General features: G+C 51.0%; 1 protein-coding gene across 1 annotated transcript in view; it reads right to left on the bottom strand.

Annotated features, from left to right (window-relative positions):
* The window catches only part of Dlec1 (DLEC1 cilia and flagella associated protein), a 45,616-nt gene that overhangs the window by 5,186 nt on the left and 20,632 nt on the right, over positions 1–19,798 (bottom strand). Inside the window, exons 13-27 of the mRNA XM_057768912.1 lie at positions 19,228–19,420; positions 18,517–18,575; positions 18,013–18,181; positions 17,594–17,687; positions 17,306–17,436; positions 17,004–17,162; positions 15,528–15,667; positions 7,948–8,101; positions 7,346–7,456; positions 5,639–5,769; positions 4,976–5,170; positions 4,159–4,229; positions 3,613–3,764; positions 2,099–2,217; positions 1,608–1,678 (exon numbers count right to left, since the gene is read on the bottom strand). Of these exons, the coding sequence (XP_057624895.1) occupies positions 1,608–1,678; positions 2,099–2,217; positions 3,613–3,764; positions 4,159–4,229; positions 4,976–5,170; positions 5,639–5,769; positions 7,346–7,456; positions 7,948–8,101; positions 15,528–15,667; positions 17,004–17,162; positions 17,306–17,436; positions 17,594–17,687; positions 18,013–18,181; positions 18,517–18,575; positions 19,228–19,420 (1,949 nt within the window). The remainder of the gene's footprint in view (positions 1–1,607; positions 1,679–2,098; positions 2,218–3,612; positions 3,765–4,158; positions 4,230–4,975; positions 5,171–5,638; positions 5,770–7,345; positions 7,457–7,947; positions 8,102–15,527; positions 15,668–17,003; positions 17,163–17,305; positions 17,437–17,593; positions 17,688–18,012; positions 18,182–18,516; positions 18,576–19,227; positions 19,421–19,798) is intronic.

The following is a 19,798-nucleotide window of genomic DNA, read 5'->3' as shown; positions in this document are numbered from 1 at the left end:
CTCGTACCTGCCTGCAAACCTGCTCCCACCCAGCAGTGACCCGCCAAGCACAGGGCCCCTCTGTCCTCTGCTTGTCCGTGCACCCTACCTGGCTGTTCCTAACTGCACTTAAGCTAGTTCAGACCTCTCCCACCATGCAAACACTTCTCTCTGCCACCCCACCTCCTCAGCTGGGCTACAGCTCCTCTCCACAGCAGGGTACCAGGGCCAGTGATTCAGTCACTTCCTCATGTGTCAGTTAGCATGGACTTTTTGGATCTAGTGTGTCTGGTCATGGCAATGGAGAATGCCACAGGAATTAGCGTGGACTTTCTGGATCTTGTCACTGGTCCTGGTGATAGCGAATGCCACAGGATCCAGCCTTGTCTCTACCTGTTGTCTGCTTTTTATCAAGGTCACCTCCTGCATCCAGAGGACTGGAACAATATGTAGAGATCTTGAGTGATGAGGAAGAAAAGGAAACCACGGGGAGAATGGAGACAAAGAGAAGGCTCAGGGAATAGCTGGGCTCGTGACACAGGCCTGTAAGCCCAGCTACTTAGGAAGATGAGGCAGGAAGACCCCAAGATCAGGTCTTTCCTGAGTGAGTTCAAGGGCAGCCTAGTCAACTTAGTGAGAACTTGTCTCTAAACAAATGGAGAGAGAATGCTGGGGGAGATGGCCGTGGGCAGAGCACTGGTCTAGCGTGAGTGACATCCAACTGACTCCCTACAACCGCAGAACCAGCAACAACAACAACAACAAATCCCACAGACAAGGTCATCTCAGGACCATCGAAAGCTTGGCCTCCCGTCGTTTACCAAAACCACATGTAACAGGAGAGGAAAGACTCCTAAATGTTGCCCTTTGCCCTCCACATGCTTCCTGTCACGTGTGACCCTTCACACTATACAAATAAATTAATTTTAAAACTTAAAAACAGAAACAAGTCACAATAAAGTGATAGGAAGTCAGGGATGCTAGTGTGACAATGTGACCCAGGCCAACAATGTTCATACAAGGCGAAGGGACTCCTGAGAGTGGCGGTAATACGCCTCTCAGGATAGTGGGATCCCACAAGGAGCAGGGTCACAGAGTCCTGCTTCTCACCCATGGCTGTGCCTGGAGAGGGTTAAATATCTGACTTTCGAGTTGTCCACGATTCTCCCTTAAACACCACAGATACCCTCACCTCTCTGGCTTTACTCAGACGCGGCCCAAGTGCCCCTCACAAGGAAGTTCAGAGACTCCTCGAAGGCCCCCAGCACCCAGTCATACTGGAAGCCCCTGGGGCACAAACCCCCTTTCCTGTTCTCTCGGGATCCCCAATTCCTTACATAGCACCTGTCATGTAGCTCAAATACTGCTGGCTAAAGGGCTGAGAAAAGGGTCCCCAGAAGTGTCTGTCCCTGGGCACAGTGACCTTGGTGATGCAAAGTTAAGCAAGGATGAGTCCCATACTCAAGGATAGAAGTTCCTCTTTCGTAAGCCTGGACTGGCGCGGTCACCTCTCTACTTTAGACCTCTGGGTCTGTCTCAAGGGCCACAGGTCACTCGGACTCCCGGGTGCTGTTTGCGGCTGTCAGTTCCTCTCCCTCCCAGACACCTGACCATCATGAGCAACTCACCGCAGGGGCTGGAGTTATACAGACGGAGGGTTCTGATGACTGTGTCTCCTCCAGAGATCTGGGTCCCAAATCTGGAGGGAGAGAGCAGCCTGAGCTAGCACCCTTCATGTAGACTGCACAGCCTTGTGGGGCAGGAGGCCCGGATGGGCCTCGGGCCAGAGAGGTATCAGCTGTCTGCCCCTGCCTCAGTAACACCAAGACCCGGGGCTGCAGAGTACTGGGTGATCTGTCACATCCCCCAGCTGCTGACATTCTGCCTGGGCTCGTCAGGGTCTGCCACTTCCTCAGACCGCTCTCTGTCCAATCGCCCACCCCAAAGCCCTCAGGGACACACCAATGTCACTTTCCCAGGACAGCCCTTCCCTAGAGCCTCCTTGTGGGTGGCTCAGGTGGCCCTGAGCCAGACGGAGAACCAGGAACCAGCGCAGACAACCCAGACCGACAGTCAGAGGGGTAGCCAGGAGCCGGAGACCAGGGCTGAAGCTGGGCACCTGATGATGGGTTCCTTCTGGAATGGGGCCACACTGTAGCATGTATTCCTCAGGGAGCTGATGGGGCAGCCCACCACGGCCATATACACCGGGATGACAGTCACTGGCAGGTCCCCCACCTGCAAGCACACCAACTTTTTGTCAACGAGGGCCACTGCGTTTCTTTCAGGCAAAGTTTCCACATGTCCAACCAGTCCAGGATTTCCAGAAGTTGGTTCCCATTGAATCCAGCCTCACCCACTGTCCAGTTCCTAACCCAGACACCCTTAGCCCCAGCTGCTTCACCCTTATCCTTAGTTGTTTTGCCCTAGCTCCTGTCTGCCCTTCCTTCCCTCATAAGCCTGCTACCCTCTACTGATGATCTAGCCGCAGCGCCTCTGAACTCTTGTGGCCCCTTTGCTCAAATTTATTTGTTCAAATATCTTTTAGTTTGTTAAAGATTGTGTGAGTGTCGTGTGTGTGTGTGTGTATTATGTGTGTTTATGTGTTGTGTGTGTGTGCGTGTGTATGTATATTGTGTTATATGTGTTTATGTACGTGTGTTCTTGTGTGTATGTGTGATGTGTACATGTGTGTATGCATATATATGTATGTGTGCATGCGTGTATGCGTGTATATGTATGTGTGTATGTGTGAGTGCATGTGTGTATATGTGTATATATGTATTGTGCGTGCATGTGTATGTATATATATTTATGTGCGTGCATGTGTGTATATGTATATATGTATGTGTGTGCATGTGTATGTATGTATGTGTGTGCATGTGTATATGTGTGTATGTATGTGTGTACATGTGTGTATGTGTATATATGTATGTGTGCATATATGCATGTATGTGTACATATGTATGTGTGTATGTGTGTATGCATATGTGTATGTGTGTACGTGCATACATGTATGTATGTGTATATGTGTTTGTGTGTGCATGTATGTATATATGTATGTGTATGTATATATATGTATGTGTGTATGTGTGTATGCATGTGTATATGTGTATGTTTGTGTATGTGTGTGTACATATGTATGCATGTATGTGTGTGTGCATGTATGTATAGGGGGTTTAGCAAATGACAAAATGCAGAGATCTGGGTAAGGCTGGACTGCTGGGAAGCTGTTACTGCCTCCTCTTTACTCATTACTGTTCTTTCCAGCCTACCATTTCCTGTCCTCCTCATGGTGGCTCCAGCCCTGTACATCACAAAGATGCAGAAGGTTCGCTACACAAAAGGACTCTCTGCTAGAAGCATATCAGCCTTGACCTAGAAACTGCAGCAGTGTGAGCGAGCAGCATGTGGCGGCAGTTGCACTTGGAAAGGCTGAGGGCACAGCTGGCAGAGAGGAGACTAGGAGCTGTGTGCTTATACTCACGTCCTTACCATGCCTGCATGCACATCCTTACCAAGCCTACATGCATGTCCTTACCAAGCCTACATGCACGCCCTTACCATGCCTACATGCACGCCCTTACCATGCCTATATGCATGTCCTTACTATGCCTACATGCATGTCCTTACCATGCAAAGGAGGTCATCCCAGTACTCGCCCCACATGTTGGCACAGCCCGTGATGTCAATACTCAGCTGCTGGTAGGCTCCCAGCATGCCCTGGGAAATGTGGGGGAAGAAGGCAGCTCCTTTCCTGTGGGATAACATGCTCTCCATAAAGTCTGTGGAGAACAGAACACGAGGGTCAGGGCCCTGGGTTGAGAGTGAGGGCTAAATCCTCAGGGGTTAGCAAAGCTTGACCCTGGTGGAGCCATCACATGGTCTCTATTCCATTGGGAAGCCAGCTGAGACTGGCCCTCCTGGGCCAGCCTCTGGTACCTCCTATGAGGTCAAGCCTTCCCCTATGAGCTGCCACCAGAACCAAAACAAGGCCATGTCCTGTACACAGCTCAGCCATGTTGGGGACTTCACTGAGAGGGAATGAGTCGCTGGTCCCCATTTCCCTCCATGGTGGATGCTGGCGTCAGAATGTAACATCACATCCTCAGAAGGCTGTGAACAGCCCAGCTCTGGCCATTACTTGGGCCCAACGCTTCCCATGTTGGTGGCTCTTACCCATCTTTTCTTTCTTGGCCAAGTGCTCTTGGATGTGCGCCATCTTTAGCAGGGCTGGGGGCATGTCAGGGCTTCACAGAGGCAGAAAATCGTATGGGAGCAGTCAGTCCTTCCCACGCTGGAGCCACAGAAACATCTGGTGCCCAGCGGGGGAAGGCAGCCTGCTCCTCTCAAGGGAAGCGGATCAGGTCCCCGAAAATCTCTGTTCCCACTGGATCTCTGCCATCCAGCACAACTCTAGTTGCAGGCTACCCCGAAAGTCACAGGAACCACCTCCCCAGACGTCCACGGACTGGTCTCTGAGCCGGAGATCTGCTATCCCAGAGGCAAACCCAGCTCTGGGGCGTCCTCTTCCACAGGCTCCACTCTCCCCAGCTGCTCCCTGACTTCAGGTTGCACCAGCATGCTGGAGCAGAAAGCTAATGGTTTAGACAGTGTTCCTCACCTGCCTGCGCCTGTCACCTTAGACCCACGACCCATTTCTGAGTGCTCCCCCCACACCTCTGCGCCTGGTTCCGCTGTCTACAGTAATGTCTCCCTCCTTTACCTTACCTGGTCTCAGAAGTCCTCGACCTCCAAGGCCAAGCTGAGGAGGCGTCACCAGCTTAGCCTCTCCCACGGGTCAGTTGGGGTCGTCAGGGTGGGTTGTAGGAGCTATCCCCTCTGTGTAGTTCCCTACGACCATCTTCGAACCACACACTCGCCCTCCCACACCAATCAGCCTCTAGCCTCACAAGTGGAAACATGGCCCCCGTGAGGATAATCCATCTGACCTCACGCACCCTGGGAAACACCCCGGGAAGAGATTGAGACTTACAGGCTGGTCTTTTTGTTCAGACTGTCCTGGGAGCTTCCAAAGTACTCAAATTTGAGAGAAAAGGGGGTCTGTATTGGGGAGCAATTCGTCAGGATGAGCTGGCGAGTCACACGTGTCCTCAGTGGCACTTTCGAGCCAAAGTCCAAGCGGAGATTCTCTGGGTGGGCTGGCCACTGCGTACTGCTGCTGACAGCGCTGCCCCATGCCATGGGCACTATGTTACCTGCCAATCTTGTTTCAGTTCAGAGAGCCACCCTGGGTGGGGTGGGGGAACAGTCCTGAAACCCAGCTTAATACGGACTCTCTCCTCATGGAGTGCCAGACCCGAGGCCCAAACTTCTTGCCAATCTGCCATGCCAGAGGAGTGATAGAACAGCATGAATTGCCCCCCCGCCCCCCGTGGGGTCAAAATGGCATAGCTGCAAGCTTCTGGGACTAACATGGGAAAACCCACTGAGGATCCCCTGCCACCTCCCGCCTGCCTCGCAGCGAGCACAGAAACGCCACACAGGGTGGAGTGGGGGGGGGGGGGTTCTGCAGAGATAGCGAGGGCCTGGGACAACTTGGTAACCTCTTAGCGCTGGCAATTTGCTCAGGAGGAGGGGGACCAGGACCATCATGTAATGCCAGCCCTCCATGCAGCCTCCCCTACCCTGGACTCACCTTCCATCAGAGTCCTCTAAGGAGATAGTGACGGTCACTCGCAGTCCCAGAGGCTTCCCAGAGATGCCCAGGGCCAGGGGCTTCTCCATGCCAGACACATGACAAGGGAGGGCCAAATCGGTCAACGTTTCCTGCCAGAAGTGTCAGTTTCAGGGCCAGAACCTCAGCGATGAGCCCAGATGTTTACCCACTCCATGGGTGACAACATGAAGGCCTTGTTTCTCTCTGAGGAAGGGCCTCCAGTGAGCCATTCTGTCAGGCCAGACAAGGCCCTTCGAAGCTGATCCTCCCTCTAGGTTCACGGATACATGTATCGGGCCTACGTATGCATATATATCCATAGGAAGGGATAATGTTCAGTTTTTCTGTCAGCTTCACGGGATTTAAATCACCATAGAAATGGATGTTTGTCATGCCTGTGAGGGAAACAGGTGTAGCTGCGGTGAGTACCCCTTTCTAGGGGTGAAAGCCCTAGACTGAATATAGAGAAGTGAGCTGGGCACCAGGATCCCCTCTGCCTGCTTCCTGTCTGAGGATGTGACCACCCTCCTCATACTCCTGTAGCCCTGGCTTCCCCACCATGATGCCCTGCAGCCTCCGACAAGGAGTAAATACATCTTTCCTTCCTTAGGTTGCTATTGTTACATCAGGGAGAAAAGTAACTAATACAGGAGATTCCTCAAAGTGACTTCTGGAGAGCGGCGCCTGTTCTTTGATGTGGGATGGGAAGCTGTGCCACGCCAGGCGTGGGACTATCTGCCCATCACCCTGACAGCCAGGCTTGGTTGTGTAAGAAAGCTCACTGACCCCAGGTCTGCCATCAAGGAGTGAGAAATCTGGCCCTGTAAGTCTCCGAAAGCTTGCCTCTGACCTCCACATGCAGTGGCATGTGTGTACACATTTTTGCGCGCACACAAAATAAATAAATAAATAAATAAATAAATAAATAAATAAATGGTATAAAGAAAAACAAAAGGGCTGGAGAGATGGCTCAGTGGTTAAGAGCACTGACTGTTCTTCCAGAGGACCTGGGTTCAATTCCCAGCACCTGCATGGCTGCTCACAACTGTCTGTAACTCCAGTTCCAGGAGACCCAATACCCATGGCAAAACACCAATGCACATCAAATAGAAATAAATAAATTTTCAAAAAGAAAAAAAGAAAATGAAAGAAGAAAAGAAACCCTGTTTAAAGGTTGAGGATGTTTTTCTTTCCAGAAGAGCCATAAAACAGTTGGCCAGCAACACCCAAACACTGAGCAAGTCCCGCTGTGAGGGCATCCTTCTGGGATCCTCCAGGGAGGGGGAGGAGCCTCTCCTCTCCTGAGAGAATACCAGCCACCTGTTAGCCTCTCCTGGAAGCACCCAGAACAGTGTCTGCCTTGAGCAATGACTTTTCCCTGGGCACACTGGAAAACTGGGCTTCCTGAGGCCACAGAGACTTGCCTAGAGAAGGGTAGGGCCAGTGACACTGTGGTCAGTGGGTCTCAGGCCACATCTGAGCCTACTCTAGGCTCTCTGGCCTTGCAGCCTCAAAGACTAGGTCCAGAGTGAAGGAGCAAACACCCTAAATGCAAATACTTTAAATCTCTTGCCCACTCATGGGGAACAGGAGTGGAACCCGTTAGCCCTCCCTGGAAGCATCGGTATCAGTGGTTGGACAGGGTCCCTTCCCAGCCACGAGGGGCTCCCAAACTGCTCGACTCACCTGTGTGTGGGCTGTAAACTCCAAGGAGAGCTGGCGCTCTTCACTGGGGCCCAGTAGGCCACGTTTGGGAGAGATCGTTACTGTGCACAAGGCTGCTTGAGCTCCCAGGAGCTGGAAGACACGGGATGGAGTTGTTGTCTTGTGAGGCTACCAGGTGGCTCAGGGTTTACACAGAGTGCTAACACAGCAAGCCTACAGGACTGGGCACCTCAGGAATAAACCACAGAGCCTCCTCTTCTCCTGGACAAACTGAGCAACCCACTATGGTGGACAGCAGAAGGCAGCTGCCTTGAGGCTTCTCATGGTGCTCAGAGCAAGCTCCACTGTCAACCACAGGGGCATTGCTATGACTAGGTTCTGAACAGGTGTGCAGACCAGTTATGGGCTGTGCTGGGTGGGAAGCCTCAGCTGTGTTCACCAGGAACGTCTTCTTGGGCAGGGAACTAGAATTTCCTAAAGATGGAGCCATGAAAAGTCAGACAAGGTGAACTTAAGGAGCCACGCTTTGCTGAGAACTGTGGACGGAGCCGCGGGCTTTGGGGGGGATTCTGGAGGGTGGCCACTCAGGGGGTGAGGCAACACATCTGAGAGCTGCAGATTACCTTGCCCCAGTGGAACCTGGTGGGCAGGAGAGTGCCATTGACAAGCATGATGGTTGACTTTATGGGCACACCCAGGTAGAGGTTGCTGAACTCCATGTGGCTGTTCTGCAGGTACACGTAAGGCTGCTGCACCTCAGCATACACAGGAAGGTAGCTGGAACACAGGAAGTCACGTGGCACACTGATCAGAAGAGGAAAATAAAACTGTCCCCATGTACAAATGGTGTGAGGATGGGGAAAGCCCCAAGGAATCCACTAATGTAATAATAACAAAAAAAAAACAAAAACAAAAACAAAAAAAAAAAAAAAAAAAAAAACAGCAAAAGCCAAAACAAAGCAACAACAAAAACCAAAACCAATGGGGATGTTCTGTCGGGAACTCACCAAGGCCAGCTGGCCTGGGTCAGAAAAAGCATGGGATAAAACCGGACTCACTGAACATAGCGGACAATGAGGATTACTGAGAACTCAAGAACAATGGCAATGGGTTTTTGATCCTACTGCACGTACTGGCTTTGTGGGAGCCTAGGCAGTTTGGATACTCCTCTTACTAGAACGGGATGGAGGTGGATGGTCTTTGAACTTCCCACAGGGCAGGGAACCCTGATTGCTCTTAGGGCTGACGAGGGAGGGGGACTTGATTGGGGGAGGGAAATGGGAGGTGATGGTGGGGAGGAGGCAGAAATCTTTAATAAAGAAAGAAAGAAAAAAAAAGAAGAAGTTAGAGCTAATAGGCCAAGCAGTGTTTTAAATAAATTAAAAAAAAAAAAAAAAACCAGCGAAGGGTAGCACATTTATAATTCCAGAACCCAGGGGTTTCACTGTGGGTTCCATGGCAGCCTAGTCTACAGAGAAAGTTTCAGGCAAACCAAAGGGCTACACAGTGGTGAGACCCCGCCTCAAGAAACCTAAAACAACAAACACACACAACTCCTAAAACTCGAGTTTGGCAAAGCTGCAGCAAAATACAAGCTCGTCATTCAGAACACAACCATATTCTTATTCTTCAACAGTGAGCGTGTAGAAACAAACTACTTAAATTTTAAATCACTCGAAATCTCTGGGAAACCTTATGGAGAATACTCTGGGCTTACTTCAGAATTGTTCCTCACCCCTTCCTATCCCTAACCAAATGAAAACATTTTCCTTCTGTCTTTGCCACAAGAATCTAGGTGCTCCTGTCCTAGCCAATTGTCAATCTGGCATAGCCTGGCACCTGAGAAGGCCTGTTTAGGGGAGACTGTCTGGATTGTAACTGAAGCAGGAGGACTCAGCCCACTATGGGCAGTGCCATTCCCTGGACAGGAGCCTGCGAGGGAGCCAGCAGTGTGCCCCTGTGGTTTCTGCTTCCAGTTCCTGCCCCAGCTTCCCTAGTGATACACTATGACCTGGAACTGTAAGCCAAATAAATCTTTTCTTTCTCTAAGCTGCTCTTGGTCACAGTGTTTTGTTGTTGTTTTTCGTTTTTCAAGACGAGGTTTCTCTGTGTAGCCCTGGCTGTCCTGGAACTCACTCTGCAGACCAGGCTGGCCTCAAACTCACAGAGATCCACCTGTCTCTGCCTCCCGAGTGCTGGGATTAAAGGTGTGCACCACCACCGCCAGGCTGGTCAGAATGTTTTATCACAGCAACAAACAGTAAACTGAACATCTCTCAAGAGTTTAGAGTCTTCTCCCAGGTAACCCTCAGCCTCCAGAATTTGTTGAAGCCATTGAGTGGTCCTTCTATGACTGCCTCCAACCACTGCTGCTCCGGGAAAACTGACCTGTTTTATACATTTGACTGTCTCCCCAGGGGAATTGGGGTGGTACTTCCTCGATTCTCTGATGGACATAACATTATGGTAAGCTGGTGTAGTAAGCAAAGATTATCCTAGGGATGGGCCTGCCAATCATCTGAGAGGCCTTAAAAGCAAGAGCCTGGGATTGCCTGGCCAGCCATAGTTCAGTGAGTTGATTGAGTCCTTGCAGGAAATTATATATACATACATGCATAATATTATATATAGTTTATATATTCTATGTACTAAGTAGTGTGTATAATATAATACATAGTCTTGTTTTGTATCTTGGGCCGTGCTTAAATTCACAATATTCCTGTTTCAACTGCCTGAGTGCTGATATTGTAGGCATGAACCATGTCTGGCTGTAGCAAAATTTCGTGCGTGTGTGTGTGTGTGTGTGTAGTTCAGAGGTCAGTGTCAATGTTGGGTGTCCTCCTGAGGCGTTGTCTACTTTGTTTTTTGAGACAGGGCCCGGCTAAGCTGGCCAGCCAGTGAGCCCGAGAGCCCTGCCTGTCTCTGTCTCCTCAGTGCTAAGATTACAGACACATGCTCCCATTACCAGGAGACTTCAGGGTCACTATTAGAGATTCCAGGGAGTTCCCACTGCGCTAGGACATTGACATCACCCCCAAATACTCTCCAGTTCCAGTCATCTCTCCCTCCATTCCTCCCACCCCCAGCCTGATCCTCCTGCTCCCATACCCACCCACCCACCCTGTCCACCTCCAAATCTACTCTGTCTCCCTTCCCAGGGGGAGGTATGTGTCCCCACTGAGCCTTCCTTGTCACATAGCCTCTCTGGGTCTGTGGACTGCGGCATGATTATTCTTTACGTAATAGGTAATGTTCACTTCTGAGTGAGGACATACCATGTTTGTCTTTCTGGGTTCAGGTTACCTCACTCAAGATGATTTTTTTCTAGAGTAATGGGGGATATGGAGCCCTAACTGGGCATCTTCTATAACCAGGCAAGGCTCCCAGCAGAGGGACTGGGTCATGAACCCATTCATAAAACCTTTGACCTAAAATCTGTCCTTCCTGCAAGATGTGCTAGGGCAATGGTGGCGCAGAACATGTGGAAGTGGGCAACCAATGACTGTCCAACTTGAGGCCCAAGTCATGAGAAGGAGCCCATGACTGACACTGTCTGGATGGTCAAGAACCAGAGGCAGGACAGTCCAGAGACCCAGGATAAAACCAATCATGACAGGCAAAAAAGAGGCAATGAAATGATTCCTAATGATATTCTGCTATCCTCATAGATCTGCACCTTAGCCCAACTGTCATCAGAGAGGCGTCAGCCAGCAATGATCCACAGCCAAACCATAGGTGGAGCCAGGGGAACCCCAAAGAAGAGGGAGAGGAGGGATTGATTGTAGGAGCCAGAGGGGTCAAGGACACCAGGAGATCACACTCACAGAATCAGCTAATGGCTCACAGAGACTGAAGCGACAATCAGGGAGCCTGCATGGGTCTGCTGTAGGTTGTGTAGCTCCGTGTTCTTGTGGGACCCCTGACAGTGGGAGGGGAGGTCTCTCTGGCTCTTGCCTGCGCTTAGGATCCTTTTCCTTCTACTGGGTTGCTTTGTGCTGCTCTGATATGCTATATTTGGTGGGTATTCCTGGGAGGTGTGTTCCCAGGGAAGGAAAATGGAGGAGGAGTAGATTTGGGGTAGAGGAGTAGAGGGAGGGGAAACTGTAGTTGGGATGTAATGTATGAGAAAAAATTTAAAAATTATAAAATAAAAAGACAAAAAATGCTGCTGCATTCAGCTTCTCATGTGGGTACCAGGGATCCACACTCAGGTTCTAGGATCTCGTGTGGACACCAGAGATTCACTCTCAGGTTCTAGGGTCTCATGCTTTTCCTGTAGGCACTTCATCAACTTAGTTATCTCCCCGTCCCCCATTCCAACATTTTTTTTAAATAAATATGTTATTGTTGTATTTCTCTGGTGGGGTCTGGACTGACATGAAAACCCATAAGTAAATATAAAAGATGGAATAAATTTATTTTTCCCTGTAACTAATTTCTTTTATTTGATTTAAAAGAGAACTACAGTCAGGTGGTGGTGGCGCACGCCTTTAATCCCAGCACTCAGGAGGCAGAGGCAGGCAGATCTTCGTGAGCTCAAGGCTAGGCCTATAGAGCAAGTTTCCAGGATAGCCAGGGCTACACAGAGAAACCCTGTCTCGAAAAGCCAAGAGAAAGGGAGAGGGATCCATAAACCAGTATCTAAACCTGTGCTGATGGGTCTCATGTACACAGAAGCTGGAAGCAATAAAGGGGAAATGACAATTGGACTACAATGGCTGGAGACCCTTACAGTCTTACTTTTCAGAAGGAGCAGAGCTAAGATGCGCGGTGAAATGGAAGGCCTGAACACCATTACAAAACCAACCAGCATAACACACACACACAACATTTCACTCAACAGAGGAGAGAATTCAGTAAGTCAAACCTAACAAAGTTAAATGCCTTGTGTACTTTAAAAACAATACCTTTAATCCCAGCACTTGGGAGGCAGAGGCAGGCGGATCTCTGTGAGTTCGAGACCAGCCTGGTCTACAAGAGCTAGTTCCAGGACAGGCTCCAAAACCACAGAGAAACCCTGTCTCGAAAAACCAAAAAAAAAAAAAAAAAAAAAAAAAACAATATCAAGATGTGTCTGGAGAGATGGCTCAGTGGGTAAGAGCACTGGCTACTCTTCCAGAGCACCCGGGTTCAATTCCCAGCACCCACATGCAGCTCAACTGTCTGCAGCTCCAGTTCCAGGGGATCCGACACCCTTATACAGACATACTTGAGGCAAAACACCATTGCACATGAAATTAAAAATAAATAAATTATTTTAAAAACGCTATCAAGAGAACCAGGCCACAGACTGGTTGAAAATAGTGTATCTAATTAGAGACTTGCATGTTGGATATATTATAAAGATTTCTTACAAACTCAGAAATGAAAAAGAGAATTATACTTCTTTTTGTTTGCTTTTGTTTTCCAAGACAGGGTTTCTCTGTGTAGCCCTGGCAGTCCTGGAACTCGCTCTGTAGACCAGGCTGGCCTTGAAATTAGAGATCTGCCTGCCTTTTCCTCCTGAGTGCAGGGATCAGGGTGTGAGCCACTACCAGCTGGCTGAGAATCCTATTTCTTAATTCTGTTAGCATACACGAATAATTCATAACAATGGGTTTGTTATGGCATTTTCATACATATGTATTCATGTTTTAATTTATCCACCTGTTGATCTCTTGCTCCACTATCACTAATCACCTCCCCTTTCCCATCTGTCTACTCTCTCTTCTACTGTCTTTGGGGGGTGGTTGGTGGCTGCATGCTTTGATGTCAACTTGACACACGCTATCGTCATCTGAGAGGAGGTTAGCCTCAACTGAGAAAAATGCCTCCACTAAGAGCTGTAGGCCAGGACGTAGAGCATATTCTTAATTAGTGATTGACAGGGGGCCCAGCCCATTGTGGGTGGGGCCACCCATGAGCTAGTGGTTCTGGTTTTAAAAGAAAGCAAGCTGAGGAAGTATGAGTGAACTTAACCCTTTCCTCCCCAGCTTGCTTTTTGTCACAGTGTTTCGTCACAGCAATAGAAACCCTAAGACAGAAGTAAGTTTCTTTAGGGTTGCTTACAGGAACATGGGTTAGGGGCTGTTTACAGGAGCATGGGCCTCTTACCAGTGGTTATACCACTGACGACACTATAAATCTTTAGGGAGAGGTGAGGTCTCATGAGTGTACCCTAGTTCTGAAAATGGACAGGCTATCTGGATAGATACTTCTGTAAAGAGAATTCACAAATGACCAGTGAACACCAAATGATGTTCATTGTCCTTTACCATGAGGAAGGTGCCCTCCAATCCTCAGAGAAGTACTGTTCACAGGTGACAGTGCAGCCTCCAAGGTGTTAGGTGACCTGACACCCTCTAATGACCTGTGCACACACTCATACACACACGCACAGACACACAGATAGACACACAGAGACACACACAGACAGACAGACACAGACACACACACAGAGACACACACACAGACACACAGAGATATACACACAGACAGACACACATGGATACACATACACACGGACACACATACACAGAGACATACACAGAGACACAGACAGACAGACAGACAGACAGACACAAACAGAGATACACACACAGATACACATACTCACAGGCATAGACACACACACAGAAACACAGACAGACACACACAGAGATAGATATACACAGAGACAGACACACACAGAGATACACACACAGAGACAGACAGACAGACACACACAGATACACAGACAGACAGACACACACACACACACAGATACACAGACAGACAGACACACACACATGGATACACATACACACAGACACATACAGAGACACACAGAGACACAGACACAGATACACATACACACAGGCATAGACACATACAGACACACACAAAAGCACAGACAGACACAGACACACACACAGAGAAACACACAGACACACACACAGAAACAGACACACACATAGATACATAGACTCACACACAGACACACATATGCACAGGCACAAACACACAGAGAGAGACATACACATGCAGACAGACACACAGAAACACACAGATACACACACAGACACACACAGAGACACACATATGCACAGGCACAGACACACAGACAGAGACACAAGAGAGAGAGACACACACACATATATACAGACGCACACACACACACACACCCAAACAAGTTAAAAAATAAAATAATTAAGAAACAATATTTTAAAAAAAAACAAAACAAAACAAAATAGTCTCTATCCAGCCCTGGTGATATTCACCTGCTATCCCAGTACTTGAGAGGCAGAGGCAGGAGGATCACAAGTTAAAGCTCTCCTCAGCTGCACAGTGAATCCAAGGCCAGCCTAGGCTATACAGTGAGCTCAAGGCTAGCCCTGGTTACATGATGGTATCTCAAAAAACCAATGAGAAAGGAAGGCAGGAAGGGATGGATATGGACTAATTAGTGCTTGCATTGAGTTGGTGATTGTTGAAGGTAGACAATGAGTTTGTTGGGGGTGGTAAAACTTTTCTATGAACATGAGGAAACTTCCATGCAAAAGTGAAAGAGAAGGGAGGGAAGGGAAGAGGGAGAAAGGGGAGGGGCTTCGCTGCCCTCCAAGCCTCCAGTGTTCCCACCGGAATACAACAGTCTTAGCACATTTAACATTGGGCCCACTCTCTTGGCCCTGAGCATGAGTGTTTCCGGTTTTCCATTCTTATGCTTCCTCTTGCTAGGAGAGGCCAGAAGACAGCATCAGTTACCCTGGAAACAGTCTAGGGAGGCCAGAAGACAGCATCAGCTACCCTGGAAACAGTCTAGGGAGGCCAGAAGACAGCATCAGCTACCCTGGAAACAGTCTAGGGAGGCCAGAAGACAGCATCAGTTACCCTGGAAACAGTCTAGGGAGGCCAGAAGACAGCATCAGCTACCCTGGAAACAGTCTAGGGAGGCCAGAAGACAGCATCAGTTACCCTGGAAACAGTCTAGGGAGGCCAGAAGACAGCACCAGCTACCCTGGAGTTGGAGTTCCAGGTGGTTGTGAGACGCCTCACCTGGATGCTGGTAATCACACCCTGATCATCCAGGAGAGCAGCAAGCACCTTAACCGCTGAGCCATCCCTCTAGGCCCCTGTATCTGTAGTTTTAAGCTCAGAAGTCTCTCTAGATAAGTACAGATAATACACACCATGACACAAGGTAAGGACATGGTCCACGGTCATCCTCCCTCCGGGGCCTCCATACCTCCAGGCCCCATTTTCCACCTCTAGCTCCAGGACCGTCTGCAGCCGCTGACAGTGCGAGGTCTCTAGGGTGACAGTCACTTTGCACTCCCCCAGAGGGTGTAGCTGGCCGCTCAAAGGCTCAATGTCGAACGGGGACACCTACGGTCAACCCAGAAGGTACAGTGAGAAGTGAGGCCAAGGCAACCGGGGTGGTGGAGGCTGACCATGCCTGACCAGGATCACCCCCAGGCTGCCGCTGGCTCTCCCGGGCATGAAACCAAGGTGAAGATGAGCAAGCATGGGAACACAGCTGGTGAGGAGGACATCGGGGACAAGAGAACAAACACTGGGTGTTCAGGTAAAGGAATACACAAGACAGGGGTTCCCACAGTCCTGGCACAGATCTAAAAGGTGGGAGGCAGAAGGAGGTGTCTGGGGTGGAAGTAGGGGTGGCGAGCTGAGAAGACCAAAGAGGAACAGGAGGAGAGCGTGGGTGCCCTGTAGAAGGGGCTCCGCGCAGGCCCCGGTCAATCTCCGACAGCTGCACCCCACTGGGGAGGGCAGACGCTGCAGGCAGACTGCTTGTCCCATCCCGGTTCCCCCCACTCCCACCCCCCACTCCCACCCCACGCCTCAGGACTGAGTCACCTATCAGCATACCCACCCTCCACGTGCACACACAAGGGAAGAGCGGACAGCAGAGACAGAAGAGAAAAGACACCAGTGAAAGTGTCCCAAAGTACAGGTGGGAAGAGACACCAAAGAGAGTGTCCCAGTGTCTGCTTCTGGCTAGGGGCCTCTGTCCCTTGACTGCACTGATGAGAGAGGCACCTGTGGCATTAAGAAGCCTTGGGCTCCAGGTGGGCCACATTGGTTCTGGGATGTCACTGGGAAGTCATATCAGAAAGGGCATCGTCTCTCCCTTCACTGAGACCAGGACAATGGGTTTGAAGGCCACAGCTGCCTGGACTTTCCACGTGACCTGGATTGACCCCATCCCAACCTCGACAGAGGATAACCTTGAACTCCTGACCCCTCTGGCTCAGCCCTCTGGGAATGCGGGCATGTGCCACCATGCCCTGTTTTGTACAATGCTGGGGACTGAATGCAGGGCAACTAACAGCTCTCTTCGGCAAAAATTGAATTTTGTCTGTAGAGACTCGGGTTTGCACCTCTATCCGCCACCTAGTGGCAGGTACTCAAACTGCAATCACATTTCCCGGGCGAGCCAGAGGAGTGGGAATGTGGCCTTGGCCAAAGGCATTGCCTGTTTTCTTCTGGGCTCAGGCTGCTTCCAAGGAGAACCCCCCACACCACCCTCTTCTGCATCCAGTGGTGGAAAAGGGAACAGGAAACGCCTGTGAAATTGGGGTTGAGGGATGAATTCCACCTCGGAGACTGCTGTCTCAGAGCAAGTGTCCCAGTGCAGAGAGGAGCCAAAGGGGAGTGTCTCATGTGGAGGCCACATCAAGGGAGCCTGAGGGGTCCCACTCACATCCTCATTTCTTTCTGACAGGCATACTGGGCTCTCCTTCAAATGCCACACGGCGGAGAGCTGGCTGATATTCCGGATCTGAATGGAACACGAAGCCTTCTGACCCAGGCGGAGCAGGCCAAACTGAAGGGCTGGGACATCGATGACCAGGGCAGGTCCCTGAAACACCAGAGGGGCCTGTCACTGCCTGCCTGGGAAGGGGCTGGGTTCTGCTACACACACACACACACACACACACACACACACACACACCGCTAACCTCTCCAGGCATTCCCAGCTGCCCAGTTCCCACACGTTAGTACCTTAAAGGCGGCTTCAATGTGAAGCACCACTGGGCATGGCGAATCTTTGATCTCACACTGCAGGTCCTGGATGGTTGGGCCAGGGACTCCACCAGTTAGGTTTAACTCAAAATCTCCAACTTCACTGGGCTCTAGTGAAGAAGAGGACACTGAGGAGGAGGTCGGAGGTGGGCACAGTTCCCTTCCAGACCAAGGCTGGCTCTGACCACAGGACAGCCAGGGTCCTGCGTGCTCCTCCCACCCCGCATCCAGCCCCAGGTCAGCCACACCCTTCTGCAGGTGAACTACCTATCACACCCGTGCAGGGCTCCACCTCAATGATGTGGCAGTGGCTGATCCTGCCCCACGTGTATCTGATGGGTGACTTGCTGTTATTCCACATCTGGAAGACACAATGCCAGTGCGGGCTGCCTGGGTACTGCCCTGGCATTTGATATGGATGTCAAATCAGAACCTGCTCAGGGATGGTGGGCTCGCCGGACCGTCTGAAGCCCGAGGTCTCCCTACCCAAGAGGCACCTTGGCTCCACATCTTGCCCAAGTCCCGGGAATGAGTTCCATAGCCCTGACTTCAGAAGATTCCAGGACTCTGGCGAGTCAAACAAGCCTGGCCCAGGAGTGGGGATCACTGCCGGCTCTGTGTTGTGGCTTCCTGAGCTCAGGACAGCATCACCTGGGCCAGCTGAAGCTGGCAAGGGCGCTCCCTACCTTAAAATCCTTCTTCACCGTGATGCCAATGTAGCTCTCGCCTGGGATGATGAGGGCGTAAGGCTCTAAGAGGACCTGGAAGGGTTCCGTCGATCCCTTCACCTCTATTTCCAGGACAATGACGTCATCCACTGAGTAGGAATAGTCCCCCAGGTTCTCCACCCCTGAGCTGAACACAAACTTGCTGTGAGTCCCTGCCTCTAGCCCCCTTGTCTGGGCTTGTGAACACAGAGTGCTCCCCTACCCTCAACCCTGCAGTCAGTGACAATGCCTCTGCTATGGCAGTGCAAAGTAACAGTAGAAAAGCCTGGGGCGTGGACCGGCTACCTCCAGGAACCCAGGGCAGCCTCCCCACTGAGCCCTGGGCCCCATGCTCCCAGGAGACCCGGCTCTTGCCAGGGCATCATGCAAATCTTCCTACAGTGCTCAAGCGCACGGGGGGGCTACCAGCTAGGCTGCCCAGGGCTAGCAGTGAGCCTCCCTTACCTAGGCTCACCCCCTCACCTCAAGGGCTCAGGGACAGCTTCCAGAACCATTTGTAGTACACTGTGGAAACACTTGAGCTGCAAGAAAAACACAGTATGATACCCAGACTCGCCTTCCAGCCAGGCTGCCTGCCTGCAGGGAGCTAGGGGACAGGGCAGGGATTTCTCAGAGCCAGGAGTGGAGACGCGGTGCGGGGGCTCTGAAAGGTGCACTGCTTCCCATTGTCCTCTCTACAGGGCAGGGACCTACTGGTCAGCAAAGAAAGCCCCAGTTCCCCAAGTCTGACACTGACTCCAATCAGCACCCTTGCTGTGTTTAAGATGCCAAACCCTTCTAGGGACAAGTAACCGCATGCTGACTCCAGAGGTGGTCATATAAGTAGTCTCAGACTCTCTAAAACAACAGCTCTGGCCACTCAGGAGCCCAGGCCTTGCTTGTAGGGGATGTGGGGGATGGGTGGGGACTGTTAAGTGCTTTGAACTGTGGAAGTCACCAAGCAGAGGGCTATGCTGCGGGGGGGGGGGGGGGGGCGGGGGGGGGAACACAACACAAGAAGACAGAACCAGGAAGCAAGGTCTGCACACCACACCTGCATTCCAGCTATCCTCTGACCTGTGCGCTGTACTCAGCGTGGCGCCCAGGTGCCTCATCAGGCCCAGCCGTGGTTTCCGGTGCCTTCAAGAACATGGGGGTTGGGACACACAAAAAGCTAATGAGCCCCTCGCTAACCTCGTGGGGTGAAAAGCTCAGGATGAACTCGTGGTCTGAGTGGGCCTCGAGGACGCCCTTCTCGGGAACGATGGAGAATGCTGTCTCCCTGTCTGGGTGGCACTTGATGCAGTCTGAGTCGTGCTCCTCTCCGGGCATCAGAGGCTGCAGGTTGGGCTTCATGATCTGCCAGTGGAAGGCCAGCTCCACATGCCTGTGGGAGCAACTGCAGCAGTGGGCAGTGGGCGGTGCATCCAAGGCCACGCCTCAGTCCCTGAGGCTCGTACCTTGTGACTGGTCTGCTCTATTCCAGACAGGGAGTGACCAGGTCAGACTTCACACTGTGGAGCTGAGGGCAGCTTAGGGGTCCAGAGTGGAGACCGTGTAAGAGTCCCCACCTCAACAGCTGGAGTTTGAAGCCACGGTGAATAGAGGAGCATGGGTAACATGAGATGCCACACTCTATAGGAGTCCCTGAACATTCTCGAAAGTTCCCCCAACCACGTGAGCGTTTCTAGCTTTCCCATACACACCACACCCTCGCCTTCTGCCTCCAGCCATGGCCTCCTGGGAAGATGGCTGTACTCAGAGA

Source organism: Chionomys nivalis, chromosome 4 (assembly GCF_950005125.1).
Source record: "Chionomys nivalis chromosome 4, mChiNiv1.1, whole genome shotgun sequence".
Taxonomy (NCBI): Eukaryota; Metazoa; Chordata; class Mammalia; order Rodentia; family Cricetidae; genus Chionomys; species Chionomys nivalis.
Note: the sequence above shows the minus strand (reverse complement) of the source record. Positions and strands in the feature narration are given on the sequence as shown.